This window comes from Typopeltis vanoorti, chromosome 7 (genome assembly GCF_054136105.1).
Source record: "Typopeltis vanoorti isolate ZY-2024b chromosome 7, IOZ_Tvanoo_1.0, whole genome shotgun sequence".
Taxonomy (NCBI): Eukaryota; Metazoa; Arthropoda; class Arachnida; order Uropygi; family Thelyphonidae; genus Typopeltis; species Typopeltis vanoorti.
The window spans coordinates 56,569,467-56,588,283 of record NC_143555.1 but is presented as its reverse complement, the minus strand read 5'-3'; the positions used below and the strand labels follow the sequence as shown (position 1 = coordinate 56,588,283).

Below are 18,817 nucleotides of genomic sequence, written 5' to 3'. Positions count from 1 at the left end.
AATTAGATTCACACACTTCATTACAGTTTTCATAACATCCTCTATCTCCAGTACCACACAGAGCCTCCTGATGTATAATGCAGTGCAATACAGGGCAATTGATTCCAGCCTTCCTTAATAAGCCAACTAAGCCTGTTTGAGTATCACGCATTGATTTGGTGCCGTCTGTCACAATAGCTGTGAGATTGTTGATGTCACCAGTACCATTTACACCCTTCATAACTGCATCACAAATGTCTTGACCTTTGGTTGTGTTATGCAATGACTCTAATGCTAGTAGTTCTTTATTAATGACAAAGTCTTTGGAAACAGTTTGAATGAAAATTAGAAGTTGAGCTGTATCTGTTATGTCAGTTAATTCATCCAGAGCCAATGAGAGTAGTAAGCTGAATCTGTAATAACATTCTTTAATTTATTTAATACGTGAGAACCTATTTCCTCGACTCTTTTTGTTACAGTTTGTTTTTATAGTGAGACTCTTTCAAACTCACTGGCAATTTTATCTTCCCCAAACAAACGTGCCATTTTCACAGAACAGCGTTTTACAAATTCGCCATCAGATAATGATTTTTTGCTTTTGCTATCTCTGAGTTTACAACAAACGATGCCAAGAGCGAGCTTTTTTGTATTGATGTTGGTTTAGTAAAAATAGATTTCTGAGCACTAACCTTTCTCTTCAAATTACGTACAATTTTAGTATGTACTTGTCCAATGTATTCTTGGTGCTGTATGTAGTGGTGTTTGAGGTTATTCCTTGTGCACAGACAATACTTGCAAACATACAAGGCACTGTGGTTTGTTGTCATTATTGTTTATAAACAGAAATTCATTTTCCCATTTCTCCTGAAATGATCTGTTTTCTTCACAGATCTTACTCATTAGTACACAAAGGCTGAAGTAACTGACCAGGGGACACAAACTACAACAATAACACTGTTAACTGTGAAACTTAATCTCTGAAACTGATCACTGTAACTAGAGCAGAGCAGGTGACTTTCAATGATGCGTTACTCTGGAGCGCATAGAAAGCTACCACTCCCACTACTACAACTCACACAGAGAAGCAGTAGATATTATAAATTGAGTAATCTTTTTGAAGCAATTTTCATTCCGTGTTGAGAATATAAATTGTTTCCATCATCAGAAATAATGACTATAACTAGAATATCAATCAGAAAATCTGTGGTCGAAACTAATAGCTAAATTGGTAATGCATATAATTTAATATAGTTTTTATCCTGCTGCAGGCCTGTTGTTGGCCACCTATGATCTAAGTGATAATGTTTCACTTAAACTGCTTTCATATTTTTACAAAAGGGTGATATATCTGCCTCTGGATAAATTTTCATCATCATCAAGGGGTGTACAGGATCTCATCATAGTACTACATGAAAGAGTTACACCATTACTAACTCCTAATCAATAATTTTCCTCCAAATTAATCTGTTATCTGTCAAGACTCCAGTATTATCGGATCTTATATTTCTCTTTTAAGGTGCTTTATCAGTATCAATCTATTTACATCTTGGTCTTCCTCTGAGTCTCTTTCCTGCCAACCTGACAAAGAATACTTGTTTTGCTAATCTTTCCTACATTTGCTTATCCTTACTAAACATTCCTGAATGTTAATAATGGTGAGTTCTTTCCTAATATCCTCATTTTTAATGTGATACTGCCATCTGTTCACTCCAGTAATCTTTCTCAGAACTCTCATATCAAAGGTCTCTAGTCTGTGATCAAGTGTTTTATTTCTAACCTATCTCTTGAATCCGTCAGTTAAAATTGGTTTGAACAATATCATGTATACAGCAAATTTAGTGTTTTGAATAATTTGTTTCTTTTCCATATAAATTTAATCAGGTGACTTCCTACCATACCAGGTTTACTAATTCTGTTGACTATTTCCATATTTCATTTACCATCTTCACTAAATATTGTGCCTAAATAGCTGAAATGCTTCACTTGTTCTATAGGTTTACCATTCAGGATACAGTTAATGTTTTCAATGTATTGCTGATTTTCTTACCAAACAGTTATTCAATTTAGTCAGGGAATCTAGCAAATTTGTACTGGATTTATTCAGAAGTATAACATCATCTACATAATGTAAAGAGGAGTAACATCACCAATTTTTATATCAGATTTAATACCGCTTTCCTTCATAATGTAATCCTAAAATAAATTCCCAAAATAACAGTGGAGATAATATGCACCCTTGTCGCACACCTGATTTGACCTCAGACCATCTTCCAGCTCCTTCAGTTCTAATGCTGACTTACAGTACCTTGTCATATGCCCTTTCTAGATCAACAAAACTTAAATATGAATCCTTGTTATATTCCCAAAAGATTTCTCAACTATTTGTCTTTGTTTACTATATTTAAGTATTTATCTTTCACTCTCAATAACCTCCTGTTATTTGCCATCACATGCTCCTTATTCACATCCTCCTTATGTCCACAATCACCACTAACTCTCTTGCTCATTTCTTCCTCATGTCCAAACCCTGAATTAACCTGCCCATTTTCCCTCCTGGATAACAGATCTTATGGACTCTCTCATTAACTAATTCTCTAACTATAGAATCTCCATACACTGCTATCCTGGAATCAATTGTCACCTCTTTTATCTTTTTTTTCTTTCATTATATTATTTTCCAAACTTTCATTAGTTTCTACTGAACATCTAATATCACTCTGAATATTCCTTATTTCATTTTTCATTTTCAATAACTGTTTCATCAAATCTTGCATTCTGACAATTTCACTCTTTCACTCCTGCAGTCTCACTACCTCTCATTCTGTCACATCTGACTTCCATTTCCTCATTCATAATTTGTTTCACTCCATTATGATTTCTACATTCTTGTGTTCTTTCACTCCCTCAGCTTCACTAGCTTTAGTTTCATTTCCGTTTCTTTCATTTATGCCATCTTTTATCTTTTCAGTCTGGTTTGCATTCATTGCCTCGTGGTCTAACAATATATTGCACTTCCTACAAATCCATACTTTTTCTCATCTCCAATTCATTCTCTCTCTCTCTCTACAAATACATCTCTTGCACTCTGCCATGCATATATATTGCACTCATGACATCAAATCATTTTTGAAAAGTATGTCATTAATGCCACTTGATTTTTGTGGTGTGTGCCTGGATGCACTGGTCGACAACTGCGTGGTTGACCTCATGAGTACCGCCATTGTGTTATATTTAAAGAAGGCAATTTCAACTAATAAATCGCACAGAAATCACACCAAAAATCATGCAGACACACTTCATTATCAAAAAGTAAGTAGTACAACACTAAAATTCATGAAATATTGCCAATTATTACTCAAAATAGCACTTATCTTTTCCAGATCTCTTTTCCAAACTACATACCTTACGGCCTTCTGGTGGCCATATTCATGGAACTTTTTTCAAGTGCTCCATTAAGTTGATCAATGGTCTCACACCAGATGATGAAATTCATCTTCCACATGGAGACATATGCAAACATCATCAATATCTGCAGCAGGATTCAAACCTGCAACTTGCTGGCTGGAGAAGATATTCTAACCACTTTGCCATCCAGGCCAACAGTTTCAAAGAATAGTAGTTTTACAGTAGCTGATATTTTTTCAACTGTTTTTTTTTTTTTTTTTTTTTTAATTGTGGGCTTTAATTATCATAAAAAAAAAGTAATGGATCACAGTTTTGTTCTGGAATATAGTTGAAATAAGATATATGAACTTGACTTTGAAAGTTAATTTATTTGCAGCAATTGGGGCACAGAAGATGACCCAGCATTTCATTACCATAATGGAAATACAGAACCTAGAGGATTTGGTAAGCATTTCTCTTTCTCCTGTATGTTTACTGAAACCTCATTAAAATTAATATATTATTCTTTTTCAGACTCAGTACATTCTTATCACAGAAGCAACAATAAGCATAAAAAATTCTGTGTTCTGTTTTTTATTTATTTTATTTGCTGTATTGATTTTGTTTTTCTTTATATTATTGAGTTTAAGCTTACAGAAGCTAATGGTAGATCACATTTCATGAGTAAGAATTCTTCCCTTCATACACAATCATCCTCAAAAATTAACTATCCAAGCTTTTCATGTTAGGTCAGTTTCTGTCACAGAGAAGTAACTTGGCTTCTTATGAACCTACATACTGCTTATGATAGGGTGGTTAATCCTATTTGCATTATCTGCTGTCTGTAAATTGGGTATGTTTTTTTGACTGTTTTATCCATTTTGCAGGAGGAATAAAACCTCCATATAACCAGCTAACTCATATTTATTTGAAAAGCTGTGGTAAAAGGTTCTTCACATCCTACATGTGATTCGAACTTAGCTATTTCCAACCAAATGCATCATCAATGGTGACAGCTATGGACTCTCCTTAAAATTTATATCTACTTTCATGTATTGCTTTTTGAGATTGAGAATAACGAGAAAGCATATTTTCCCATTTCTTACTAACTGAACACACCTACTATGCCTCCTTTAAGTTTATTTAGGTATTATTTATGAAAAAATTCCCATGTTAATCCTCTAAATAAATATTATTTTTATGGCTATTTAGCCTATTTTTGTTTAGGAGTGCCCTTTATAATGTCATTGGCTTTTTACTCAAATTTTAGGACATTACGGATGTTTTATATAGACAGATATATGAAGAATATATAGAAAGAAAAATTCGACCATACCTTGTAGGATGTTGCTGGCTGTCCTCTTAATCAGTGGCATCCCAGCATGTGGCGATATACATTCATCTGCTATTAAAGGAAGGAACAGGGGTTTGGAAAAAGTGGGGTAGAGAGATGTGGGAGAATTATTGGTGAGGCAAGGGATGTATGAATGTTTTTGAAAAACTCGTTTTTTTTATTTTATTTTTTACGTATTAAAGGTGGTCAGAGAATACTTTGGGAGGGGGTGAAAATAGAAATTTTTTGGGGAAGGGGAAGGATATGATAGGATAAGGTCAGGGGTGAGAGTAACAGGGTTTGAGCCGTTTCTACAGTGCATCATCTTCGGAGCTCATGGAGGAAGTGAAGGCTGTGTCATGCCAGCTTTTTGTTTTGTCTTTGGTGTATCTGTGTTATTTCCTATTGATCAGAGTCGTGACCTAATTTTTATGTTATGGAGCTTCCAACTCTCTCGGAGATTATGTAGAGCTGGTGGACATTTATTGAGTTTTTGTCACATTTTATGGCTTTCGTTACCGATATTCTAAGCATTGTTTCGTTTTCTTGTATATCTATTATTATAGCCTTGTCGATTTGCGGGGTATATTTCTGTTCAAGGGTGTGGACTGCTATTCTGTTTTCCCCCTGTACTTTGTATTCTGTTTTTCTTTTAGTTGTTGCGTTTTTTATTGTTTCTGGAATAGGGATATTGCACAAAAGTGTTCTTGTAGTCTTGCCCATAAAGATCTGATAGTAGAACCTGTGTAGGTGACGTCACAATCTTTTTGGCAAAGAAATTTGTAAACCACATTGTAGTGTTCTAATATTTCTTTGTGTGTGTGTGAGATTTTATAGGTTTTAGAAGTGTTGCCTATTTTTGATTCCTGACCACCAGCTTATAGTAGCTGTGTTTGAAAATGTATTTGTAGGCTGAACTACTGAAAAAAGAGAGCCAAAAGGCTTCACTTCGGTGATGCAAAATTATTCAAATTAAGTGGATATTGAATCCAACATTATTTCAAAGCTGAATAGAGAAACTACAAGCATTTCATGCCGAATATAGAAATAAAAACTATAAAAGTTTCAGCGGATCCAAGCATAAGCAAAACCTTTCATGATAGGGGTAACTCGGAGCAAAGGTGGAGTAAGCTCTGATCACTATCCTTAGTATTTCCCATAATGTAAAACACATCTCCTAGCAGACATGTATGATGTTATACATTATGGGGGGGGGGGGTCACTACCCGACCAGTTTCAACCTTTGTTGAGGTCTCGTCAGTGGGAGCCAGACCCAGATGTAAATACTCAGGTTGAGTGATGCAGAATTTATACTTTACCATACGAGTTGCCAAAAAAGGTGTCACATCACAAAAGGCACCAAGAATTACTGAAAAAAAGAGAGCCAAAAGACTTCACTTCAGCGATGCAAAATTATTCAAATTAAGTGGATATTGAATCCAACATTATTTCAAAGCCGAATAGAGAAACCACAGGAGTTTCATGCCGAATATAGAAATAGAAACTATAAAAGTTTCGGCAGATCCAAGCATAAGCAGACCTTTCATGACAGGGGCAGCTCGTAGTAAAATGGAGTAAGCTTGGATCCGCCAAAACTTTTATAGTTTCTATTTCTATATGCAGCACAAAACTCTTGTAGTTTCTCTATTCGGCTTTGAAATAATGTTGGATTCAATATCCACTTAATTTGAAGTATTTGTAGGCTTTGTATGTATGGCAATTTGATGATTTTGTGTGTTGGGAAGTTTGTTTTGGTTGTTGGATTATTTTGATGGGTTTTAGCTGTTTTGTTGGCGTAATTTACTAGCTGTGCTGGATAATTTCGATTTTGAAAAATCTGTGTTAACTTCTTTATTTTTGTGTCAAGATAACTGTGTGTAGTCAAAAACTTGTAAGCATTTATAAACTGTGCAAGGATGACTGATTTCTTAATAGAATAGGGATAGTATGTGAGTTAAAGCAGAGGTAGTTTCTGATATGTGTGAGTTTGTAGAATATTTTTGTAGCTATTTTGTTGTTTGTTATAACTAATGTTAGGTTTAGGAAATTGGTGGATTTATCCTGTTCTGTTTCTATGGTGAATTTTAGTGGACAATTCAGCTAATTGTCCACTGATATTTTGGCCCATAGGGAGTCCGAAAATTTAGCAGACAATTAGCTGAATTATTCCTATTACACCTACACTGTCTTCCCCCCCCCCCCCGGCATCACCTTTTATGGCCGATACGTGAACGATATTCTATGCATTGGAGACCAACATGCATTACCACTTTACAAGCGTCCCTTAACGACTTCAGCAACAGACTAAAATTCACCATAGAAACAGAACAAGATAAATCCATCAATTTCCTGAACATGACATTAGAACAAACAACAAAATAGCCACAAAAATATTCCGCAAATCCACACATATTGGAAACTACCTCCACTTTAACTCATACCATCCCTATTCTATTATTATTAAGAAATCAGTCATCCTAGCACAGCTAGGATGACTGATTTCCCTAATCCCACAGCTGTATTTACATTGAGATTCTGCAATATCCTAAGAATCTCATGATGAAATAGAGATTTATTCTCACATTAGTGTCTGCCACATAAGTTAAAGCAGTGACCTCACTAGGATGATATACCCTTGAAAAGTGGTTACTCATTAACTCAACTGTTTTATCTGCTTCTGTCTCCCCTTGACCATCATCACTCACTAAGTTTAATCATCCATAATCTGACCTTCCTTGCCATACTGGTCATCTTTCTTGCCTGAGCCTTGTACTGTTCATGAGTTTGCTAGTCACCTTTCTCTTTATGTACACTATACAGTATTTTCTTCTTCTGCAGCTCATGCTTAATGATTTCACTCATCCATCTATCTCCTACTGTATTCCACAATTTAGTCATTTAAAAAAAGGGCTTGTGTAATGTGTCTTTGTGTCTTTTTTTTTTTTTTTTTGCTGCAAAATACCACTTATCAATTGAGTTATCTAAAAAAAATCTTGCAAAGAAGAGTCATTCATATGTATCATCAGTAAATCATTCAGAGTGGAGGGATTCATTGATAAACTCAACCTTAATTTTATTAAATTCATTTGAGTAAAGCATCGTTTACTTAATGATGTACTTGCTGGTATAGTGGCTACAATTTCAAGCAGTTTTAAGAGAAATGAAAATCTGTCCTTATTACTAATTGTTTTGTCAAAAGGATCTTGTATATTTATATGCTTCCAAAATTTTCGACTCATACCACTCTTTCACCAAATTTATTTAAACTTTCTTCGTTGTCATCAAAATATTTCCTTAAATGTTTGCCCAAAATCTTCTAGATCAATTGTATGCTAGGTAAATTTATCGATTGAGACAACTTTGGCAATCTATTATTATTAACACCAGATCTTTGTGAGCCTATCAAGTGTGCTTCAAACTCATTTGTTGTATCTGCATTCACCACAGTGTCAGGCAATGCATTTCATATGCCAACCACTCACTCTACAAAAAACCTGTCCCTTATATCCCTGCTCACACCCTCCTTATATGGTTTCCAGGGATGTCTCTTTGTTCTTTCACATAAACCCACATTTCTGATTCAATTTCATTTTTATTAAATACATTATTCCTTCAACTATTAGTTTTATTTGTTCAACATTTAAATAGCTCTTTGCATACATTATCGAATATCATTATATACACCTGCGCTATTTATGTTAGCTAAAAATTTCCTCTCAAAAGATTGTGGAGCTTCTCTCATGTCTTTCAGGGTGCTGTCCACATGGCATTTTTTAAAAATAATAATTAGTAGGTTTTTCCTTTGAAAAATCACTGACAGTTGTTTAAAAAATCTTAGGAAACATAGACCTTAGATTTTCTTCATGCAAAGTAGTAGGTCTCATTTTCTTTAACCAGCCTTTTGATATTGCAGTATCACCATTTCCATGTCAATTTCCTATAATGTATTACCACTGCAGAGCAGTTGTTATGATGTGCAGTCAGTCATTACTCCCACTATTAGACATTACCTTACCAAATGCAGATACTTGAATTTCAGGATTTTTGTTTGTAACATGACTGGACTGCAACTTGTCATAATTCTTTCAATCTTTTTGGCGAAGTTTGGTAAGAGGTATAGAATTTTTTTTTTATTGTTTTAATGTCAGAAACATAACAGGCATTGTTAAGAAGTGCAATTGGTGCACTTCTTAGCATAATAGGCATGACTGAAACCAAGAAGACAAAAACAGGTAAGATAAGCAGCAAATACAAAATGTTATATTCAGGCAATAACAATCAGGGAAAACAGGGAGTAGCTATAGTAATTCAATACTAAATATGAGGATAATCTTCTTGAATTGCAGGCAATATCAAGTAGAGTGATGTTGGCAAATATCAGAATGAGGAACTAGACAATGAGACTTACTTGTGCTTATGGTCCCACAGAAGATCCTACCAAGGAAGAAATGGAAGAATTTTTTGAGTCATTAGAGAGTGCTGCTGGCTCAATGAAAAAAAAAGTTTGTTAATGAGTTTGAAATAAGAATTAAACTGTATAAGAGTGATAGACTGCATTTGAATGAATTTGGTGTGTCATTTGGAGAGACTTCTGCTGGAAAGGAGAGTAATAAGTGCAGAGAATGAATCTGAACAAGTAAGAAGTGATATGAAAAGGTGGGAGAGTAAGGGAGAACAGATTGAAGTAGTGCTTATGAATAAAGAAATGTGCGTAGAGAATGAGAGAACAAGTGTGCAAGACAAAGTGTTTAAAGGAGTGGTATGATGAACTTTCTGTTGTCTAATGCTGACCACCCATGGTGAGTTCTGTGATGCCATGGAGTTCAGAAAAATAATAATCTTTGTTGTTGTTGAAACATTATGAAGGCCCAATAATATCTTTCTTTATTACATTGATCAACTATCATTTGTCTGGTGGTATAATTGGTGCTTACCATGATTAATGGTTTTAGTGTGAGCTATTTGGAGAGGCTGCTACTGGAAGGGAGAGTAATGAATGCAGAGAATGAATCTGAGCACGTAAGAAGCAATATGAGAGAGCAGGAGAGTAAAGAAGGAGAGATTGAAGTGGTGCTTATGAATGAAGTAGGTAGCATGAGTGTAGAGAATGAAAGAACAGGTATGCAAAACAAACAGGGAAGCAGGGAGACTCAGGGTAGACAGGGGAAAGCAGCGTGAGAAAGGTTGATGTTCAAAGAGGATGTAATATGTGTGTATATACAAAAAAGAGAAGGCAATGACCTGGGATGTAAGGAAAACAGTTGGATTTGAAGAAGATTCTGGGATGAGTGAGGAGAAAAGGAAATGGTTCGAGTAAAGTATGGAGAAGCCACATCTAATAGGTGGTATCAGTGAAATTTATTATAGATCTAGGAATGAGCTTTTATGTTTGTACACGAATGCCAGATGTATTCAGAAACAAGAGAAATGAAATGGTTGCACTGATTGAGTTCGTTTACCCAAAAATTGCTGGAGTAAGTGAGACATGGTTGGATGATGATGACATCCTGACAGGAATAGAGATTGAAGGATATAATGTATTTTGTGAAGATATGAAGGATAAAAAGGGAGCTGATGATAGAAAAAGAATTATGTCCATACAAGGGAAATAACCAACTGGAAAATGGTGATAGTGGTTAAGTTAATGGGATAATAAATCCCTCATTATTTTAAAGCCGGATACGAAACTCAGAGAGCTAAATCTAAGAGTTTCATGCCGAAGAACTATCGGCGAGTCCAAGCGTAAGTCATCACTTGGGTGGTACAACACTTTGGCAACTCGTGTCTAAGGTGGAGCAAGCTCCGTCACTATCCTTAATATTTTCTCATAATATAAAATGCAGCTCCTAGGAGATGTATTGCTGTTTTACATTATGAGGAGAGGTCAATACCCAGACCGGTTTCGACCTTTATTGAGGTCTCATCAGTGAGTAGGTAGACCTGGAATACCTACAAGGTTTAAGTGAACCAAACTTACATATATACCCCTACTAACGAATTGCCAGACCGGTGTACCCATATATTATTATTATTACGATGAAGAGCCAAGAGGCTATTTTTGCGGCGGTATAAATTAAGTTAAGGGGATAGTGTTGTACCACCCAAGTGATGACTTACGCTTGGACTCGCCGATAGTTCTTCAGCAAGAAACTCTTAGATTTCGATCTCCGAGTTTTAAAATAATGAGGGATTTATTATCACCTTAACTTAATTTACGTTGCCGGAAAAATAGCCTCTTGGCTCTTTATCGGTGATAGTGGTTTTGAGGCAGCTTGGTATGAGAAAGTGGTGAATGAAATATTTTGTTGGATATTGCTATAGACCTCGTCATGTGGAGGGTAGTTACCAGGAAATGTATAAGCAAATTGGAAAAGGGTGATTTTAATTATGGCAATGTAGATTGGGATGACTAAATAGCAACTGGAAATAAAGAAAATGAGTGTGAGTTTTTCAGGGATAACTACCTTGGGTAGTATGTAACAGGATACACAAGGATTTGGGGGGTCTTGGATTTGATCATCTCATCAGAGGATATTATTATAAATAAGGTGTCAAATCTCCCTCCAGTTGGTGACAGTAACCATGAAGTAATTATCTCAGTGGTCACCAACCATGTGGGGACTTTCACGAGAAAAGGATGTATGCGGAACTACAAGGCTGGTTATAAGAAGCTCCAGAGACAGCTTGGAGTTGTAGCATGTAATGAGGAGTTGGGTGGAAAGGAAATCAGTGCTGCTTGAGCAATATTCAAGAACTATCTAGTAGAAGCAATGTCTAAATGTATTTCAAAGGTCAGAAGGTTAAATGAAGTGGCTATTAAATGAATGAATGAAGAGATTAAGCATGCAGTACAGAGAAAAAAGGCATTATGGAGGCAACATTAGAGGAGTGGTAATAATCAATTCCATGAGGAATACAAAGAACAGGCAAGATGGGTGACTTGGTTGGTAAGGGTAGCTAAAATTCAGTATAAGCAGCAGTTAATTAATGAAGCCATAAAAAAAATCATAGTCTTTCGATATGCAACCAACAAAATAAAACGAAACAAAAAAAAAAGAATGATTATGGTAGGATGGCATTGATTGGAGAAAATAGTATAAGGATAACTGCTGTGAAGGATATAGTTGAGATATTTAATGAGCAGATCATGAAGGTCTTGCATCTTTGTGAATGTGACATCTGGAGAGTTTGAGAGTAGGATGATGAGGAGGAGGAGAGACCAACTGTAAATGATGATGAGGTATATAGGCAGTTAAGCAAACTTTATATTAATAAAGCTGTGGGACTTGATGACATATCACCACAAATTTTGTAGGAATGTGCCAGGGATTTGACTTCTGCCTTGACATATTTGTTTAATATGAGTCGTACATTGGGTCAAGTTCAAAAAGGAAGGAAGGAGAGCAATTTTGTACAGTTTCATAAAGGAGGTAACAGAATTCAAGCATGAAATTATAAGCCAATCTGTATGTCAGCTGTTGTGGTTAAAGTGTTGGAGAGGCTGGTGAGAATTAGGATCAAGAATTGGTTTGGCAACAATGGTATTATCATTGGTGAATGGCATTTATTTGCTAAAAAGAATCATGTAAGGCCTACTTATTACAATAAGGTGACTGCAGCATTGGAGGTGAGAGATGGATACACAGTTGTATACTTAGACTTTGCAAAGGCTTTTAATAGATTGCACCATGATAAGTTGATAGTCAAGCCAGAGCGGGTGGTGTTAGATATTAGACTAATGCATCGGATTGGAGATTGGCTGTCTGATAGGTATCAACAAGTTCTGTATGGGGTAGCAATATCCCAGAAGAAGAAAGTCATTAGTGGTATGCTTCAGGGGTCTATTTTAAGGCCATTGCTGTTTAACTTGTATGTTAATGATATTGGAGAAGATTCGAATAAGGATATTCAGTTGTCTGCAGATGATGCAAAGTTGGGAAGAACTATGAAGAGTAAAGCAGATGTTGTGGCCTTACACTGCTTGAATGTTGATGTTGCACAGGAATGGGGATGTCATCTCGGTGTTGCAAAATGTAAAGTATTAAAATTTGGAAAACAAACATGGGATGTAGTATTTACTCTTGGTGGGAATATATTGTTGAAGGTGGAGGAAATAAGAGATCTTGGGATGATGGTGAATAAGGATCTAAAATTTACAGAAATTTGGATGTATTGAGTAAATGTTTTAGTATAATAGGTTTAAACATAGTTTTGATGTTGCACTCTCTCAAACTTTTACCTGTTTTTTTGGAGAGACCTTTGATGTAAGATAGATAAAACTTTGTTGAAATCGTTAGTTTTGGTATGTTCTGAAACAAATCTGAAAACACACCCCAACTCAACATCACCAGAGTTAAAGATCTGTACGATCAATATAAGAAGCCTGAATGGCAAAGAAATGGAGCTAGCTGAAGAATTAGATAAGTACCAGATCGACATCATAGGGGTGACTGAAACAAAAAAGACAAAAACTGATGAAATATTTCTGAGCAATAAATACTATATACTATATATACTATATATAAATACAATATATACTAATGTTATATTCGGGCAATGACAATCAAGGAAAAGAAGGAGTAGCCATAGTATTCAACACAAAATATGAGGCTAATCTTCTTGAATGGCAGTCAGTCTCAAGTAGAGTAATGTGGGCAGATATGAGAATGGGGAACTGGACAGTGAGACTTATTTGTGCCTATGGTCCCACAGAAGGTTCTGCTAAGGTAGAAGTGGAGGAATTTTTTGAGGCTTTAGAAAAAGCAACTGACACAATGAAAAAGGAAAAGTTGGTCCTTGTTGGGGATCTAAATAACAGAGTAGGAAATGATTGTGAGACATACAAAAATATTTTGGGAAAATTTGGAGAAAAGAGCAAAGCTAATAATAATGGCAAATATCTGTTGGATTTCTGCTCAGGACATGGGCTGGTTATTACTAACACCATGTTCCAACATAAAAATGTGCACAAATTCACATGGAGCGAAGAGGCAAGGAATAAGAAAAGTCTCATTGACTATGTTATTGTTGATAGTGATGTTTTCTCCCTGGTGTAGGACACCAGAGTGTACAGAGGATTTGAAATTGGAAGTGATCACTATTTAGTCTTGAGCAGGATAAAATCGAATTCCATATTGAAAAGAATAACATGTAAGAAAGTTTTAAAGTGAATAAAAGTTGAGCAGCTCTCAGATGTGAACTGTAAACTAAAATACACAAAGATTATTGAAAAGAAAATGAAAGAGTTTGAGAACAGGAATCAAACCTTGGAGGTTCAGTGACAAGCCTTGAAGAAAGCCCTGATTGATTCAGCTAGAGAGGCATGTGGTGAAGTTGTCTGCAAGGATAGAAAAATTAGAACTCCATGGTGGAAACAGGAAGTTAAAGAGGCGGTGAAGGAAAAGAAGAAAGCATATCAAAAGTTCCTGACAAATAAGTCAGCTTGTGCTCTTAGAAAATACAGAGACAAATGCAAGAATGCTAAACACTGTATAAAACTAGCTAAACAAAAGTCATGGGAGGACTTTGGCAAGAATATAGAAAATAAATATCAAGAAGGTGGCAAAATATTTTGGAAGTTGTTGAAGAAGCTTAGAAATGGAGGAAAGAGTGCTGTAAAAGAAGTTAGAGATGATAAAGGTGACTTGAAAACGGGAGAAAAAGACATCCTTGAAGTATGGAGTAATTACTTCAAGAAATTGCTAAATGAAACAAGCAGTGATAGCACAGTGATAAAAAACACTCAACAGGCATACAATTAGGAATACATATCCATACTTGAAGTAGAAAAAGCCATCAAAGGCTTGAAATGTGGAAAGGCAGCAGGAGTTGATGATATTCGACCAGAAATGCTGAAGCATGGTGGTATAAAAGCCTTACAGTGGCTGCACTGCATAGTTTAGAAAGCCTGGACAGAGGGACGAATTTCCGATGATTGGAGTAGAGCTCTAATAGTACCCATATATAAAAAGGGAAATAAATCTGAATGTGAGAATTACAGAAGTATTTCTCTACTGAGTGTTCCTGGCAAGATCTGTGCAAGTATACTTGAGAAACGGTTGAGAAGAATTGTGGAAGAAAAGCTTGGTGAAGAACAAGCTGGATTCAAGCCATACAGAGGCTGACAGGATCAGATCTTCACTTTACGACAAATAGTCGAGAAAGCATGGGAATATAACAAAGATCTGTATTTAAGTTTTGTCGATTTGGAAAAGGCATATGACAAGGTGCCAAGAGAGAAGCTATTCAATACACTACAGTTATATGGTGTGAATTGGCATTATATCAAGCAATACTTAGTCTTTATTTGAGTTGTAAGTCAGCAGTTCGAATTGCAGGAAGTACAGGTAGATGGTTTAATGTTAAATCTGGTGTGAGACAAGGATGTACATTATCCCCTCTGTTATTCATTATCTATATGGATCACATTATGAAGGAAAGTGGTATTAAACCTAATATCAAAATTGGAGATGTTAATGTCAGCTTTTTGCTTTATGCGGATGATGTTATACCTCTAAATAAATCTGCTTCAAGTCTGCAAGATTCTCTGACTAAATTGAATAACTGTTGTAATAGATATGGTATGCAGGTCAGCAATAAAAAGACAAAGACAATGAAAATAGGCAGAATCATTGAAAATGTCAACTGTGTTGTGAATGGAAAAGCTGTGGAACAAGTAAAACATTTCAGCTACTTAGGCATGATTTTTAGTGAAGATGGTAAATTGAATTCATATGGAATAAGAGAGAAATTACTCGGAACACTAAATTAGCTGTATACAAGATGGTGTTCAAACCAGTTTTAACTTACGTATCTGAAAGCTGGATCAGAAGTAAAACACTTGACCAAAGACTAGAGACTGCAGATATGAGCGTCCTGAGAAAGATTATAGGCATGAACAAATGACATCAATGGCAATATCATATTAAAAATGCGAATATAAGGAAAGAACTTGACATTGTCAGCATCCAGGAATGCGTTAACAGAGCATATCTCAGGTGGTATGGTTCACTTAAACAGAATGGGCGAAGAAAGAATAGCAAAACAAGTATTCTCTGCCAGGTTGGCAGCAAAACGACCCAGAGGAAGACCAAGATATAGGTGGATTGATACGGTACAAAGTGCCTTAGACGATAGAAATATAAGATCTGATAATGTTGCAGTCTTGACAAGTAACAGACTGATTTGGAGGAAAATTGTAGATAGGAAGTCAGTAATGATGTAATTTTTTTTTTCATGTGGTACTATCATATCCTGTACACCCCTTGAGGGTAGGAATTTGATGATGATCATCATCTTTTCATTTAGCATATTTAGCATATTGTCAGTTTTCTTTTTTCTACATCTGTTTCTCACAAAGGTGGATCTAATCCACATTTGTGAGATCATTTTCATTGGAGCAAATTGTTACTGTTCTCTTTATGAGGGTATATACTGTCACTAGTTTTTGTATTACAACAATACTTTATCCTCACTATTTCCTGTGTCAAGAACTATTCATGGCATTCAAATGCTGTTGCATATCACTTTCTGAACAACAGAAGATTCCTTTTTGTTTTTCACATAAAATCAATTCTATGAGGAGACATCACTTACATTTCTCAACTGCATCTTCATCGTCCTTCCTGATTCAATTCTGTTGTTTTTACTGCTCTTCTAGAAGCATCTACACTTTTCTTCAGTGGCTTTTGAAGAAATCAGAAACAATTCTCAGGTTTTATCATTGCTCAAAAAGTTCTCCATTTGAACAACTCCACAATTTTTATAAATTGGGTGTTCTCTGTCTAAAGAATGTTTTTTATACAATCTATCATTTTAATGCTGAAGAAAGATATCAATCAAACAATAGAAAATGGAAAACATGATGAGTCCAAAATTTTCCTTATATGTGCATAATAAGCAGTTTGTCACAATGCCTTTCATTCACTCATTGTCACTGAACTCAACTACTGTATTCCACTCTACTGGTGTAGAATTTATTTCTTACTCTCATCCTTATCATACTTTTACTCATCATTCTTTCCACACACATTTAATGTATTTGGGGCAGGTAGGGGAGAGTAACTGCCCATTCATTTCTAAAACTCAGGCACTATTGGTTGATCACAAACCAGTTAGCTGTCAGAAATTTCCATTGTATATTCAAGTTTTGGATTTCTTTTCTTGTATTTTTGTTAGAAAAATTTTCATTTACCTTAAGGAACTTTGTTCCTGTCAGTTTATTAATGATTATAGAGAAAAATGAGAACTGGTCCATACCTTGCTCATAAGAGGTAGTAGTTTGAAAATTTTTAGTATATTTTGCAAATGATTACTTTGCATGCCAGCACTAGTGTAGACTAGCTATGTTTTTTTTTTGTTTTTTTTTAATGACTTTCAACTAAAATGCACTTCAAACTTTACTTTTTAATAAAGTAAAGATTATTTCAGCTTAAGGAAAATGCAACTAGGAAAAATTAAATTAAATAAAATGTGTTCAGACTTTTATATTTTGCAAATCTTGACTAAGTATTTTTAAAACAATTGAATTATCTCATAGGACATATTGGCATAATGGTTCCAAATGTAGATGAGGCATGTGAAAGATTTGGACAGTTAGGTGTCAAGTTTATAAAGAAACCATCTGATGGTAAGTAATTATCATTTCTTCTTTTATAATGATTAGAACTTGTGAGTTTAGATCTTAATTAGAGCATAATTCTGTATTAATTAATTATTATTATTAATCAGCACCTCCAAGGAGTCTAAAGACTCATCGAGGGAGGACACCGGCTCTACAACTCTCCATCTCCACAACTCAATCCACCAACCACAGTTAACTGCAACCACCATCATCATCTACACCAATGCCATCTACTCCCCACCACCAGTAATTTCACAGACAATCACAAACATCCATGCCCACACACTTGGATTCGAACCCGCAGCCTTTTAGCTGGAAAGCGGATACACTTACCACTTGGCCAACCAGGCCAGCATTATTAGCACTTACGAGCTGATATATTTACTTTTGAAAATGACATAAAAATGTGATTTTCCTTATATGAAGGAATTTGCACCCCCTTTTTTGTACACATTTTTTAGGAAAAAAAGATTTTTCAGATCCTCTTCCTGATTCTGCCAAGTTTTATCATTTTCTCAGTTGGTGGTGGTCTGAAATGCCTCTCTGCAGCTCTCTTTCCATGTTCATTAGCATATGCAATCACACATAGCTTGTATGCAATATTGTAGCAATGCCGACGTTTTTCAGTCATAATTTGCCAAGAAATTTAGAGAAAATTTAATGGCAGAAATTTATCACCGTTCACAACAACCATGACAACAATTGGAAAGTTTAAACAAATAGGAACACAACTGTGATTGTTGATGACAGTGCATGCGCATCCACTGAACTCTACGGAATGATCTCACACACCGCATGGAAGCAAGAAAGAAATTGCGTAACTCAGAACAGAGAAAATTTCCAGAAATGAAAGTAATAAAAACACCGAGTATTGGCGTATAAGACGCACCCTGTTTTTCAGATCTATTTTCAAAGAAAAAAAAGTACGTCTCATACGCCAGCAAATACGGTCAATTCTGAAAGAAATGTGACATTTCATACTGCTTAATAATACATTTACTGGTAGTGCTGATTCACATTTGACTAGAACCACCAAGCATATTTATGCCATAACAGTTAAAAAATGCCTTTATTTGTTGCAATAATACTCTAGTACATCCTTTCTCAATCTTTTTACACTTGAGGAACCCTTGAAATAATTTTTAGGTCTCAGGGAATCCCTGTATAAAAATTAACATATCTTTATGTTTGTTTATATATATATATATATATATATATATTATATGATATACACACACACACTGTATATAATAGATTGAAGGAATGATTTTGAGGCTTTGGAGAATATTGTAGATTATGAACTATAATTCTTTTCAGATGTGAAATTAACATTACTAAAAATAGTGAAGACTGCAAAAATTATCTGAAATAAGGAAATATCAAAACAAACAAATAAAAACAAAGGACTTATTTTTTAATTTTATTCAGTTTTATTAATTTTGTTTGTTTTATTTCTTTCTTCCTTGCTATGATGTTTTCCATTGAAAACATCTCTGTAA

The 18,817-nt window shown here is 35.1% G+C and overlaps 1 protein-coding gene across 1 annotated transcript in view; it reads left to right on the top strand.

Moving 5' to 3' along the window:
* Nucleotides 1-18,817, top strand: part of Glo1 (Glyoxalase 1) — an 88,168-nt gene that overhangs the window by 50,488 nt on the left and 18,863 nt on the right. Inside the window, exons 5-6 of the mRNA XM_090395880.1 lie at nt 3,761-3,828; nt 17,235-17,324. Of these exons, the coding sequence (XP_090252006.1) occupies nt 3,761-3,828; nt 17,235-17,324 (158 nt within the window). The remainder of the gene's footprint in view (nt 1-3,760; nt 3,829-17,234; nt 17,325-18,817) is intronic.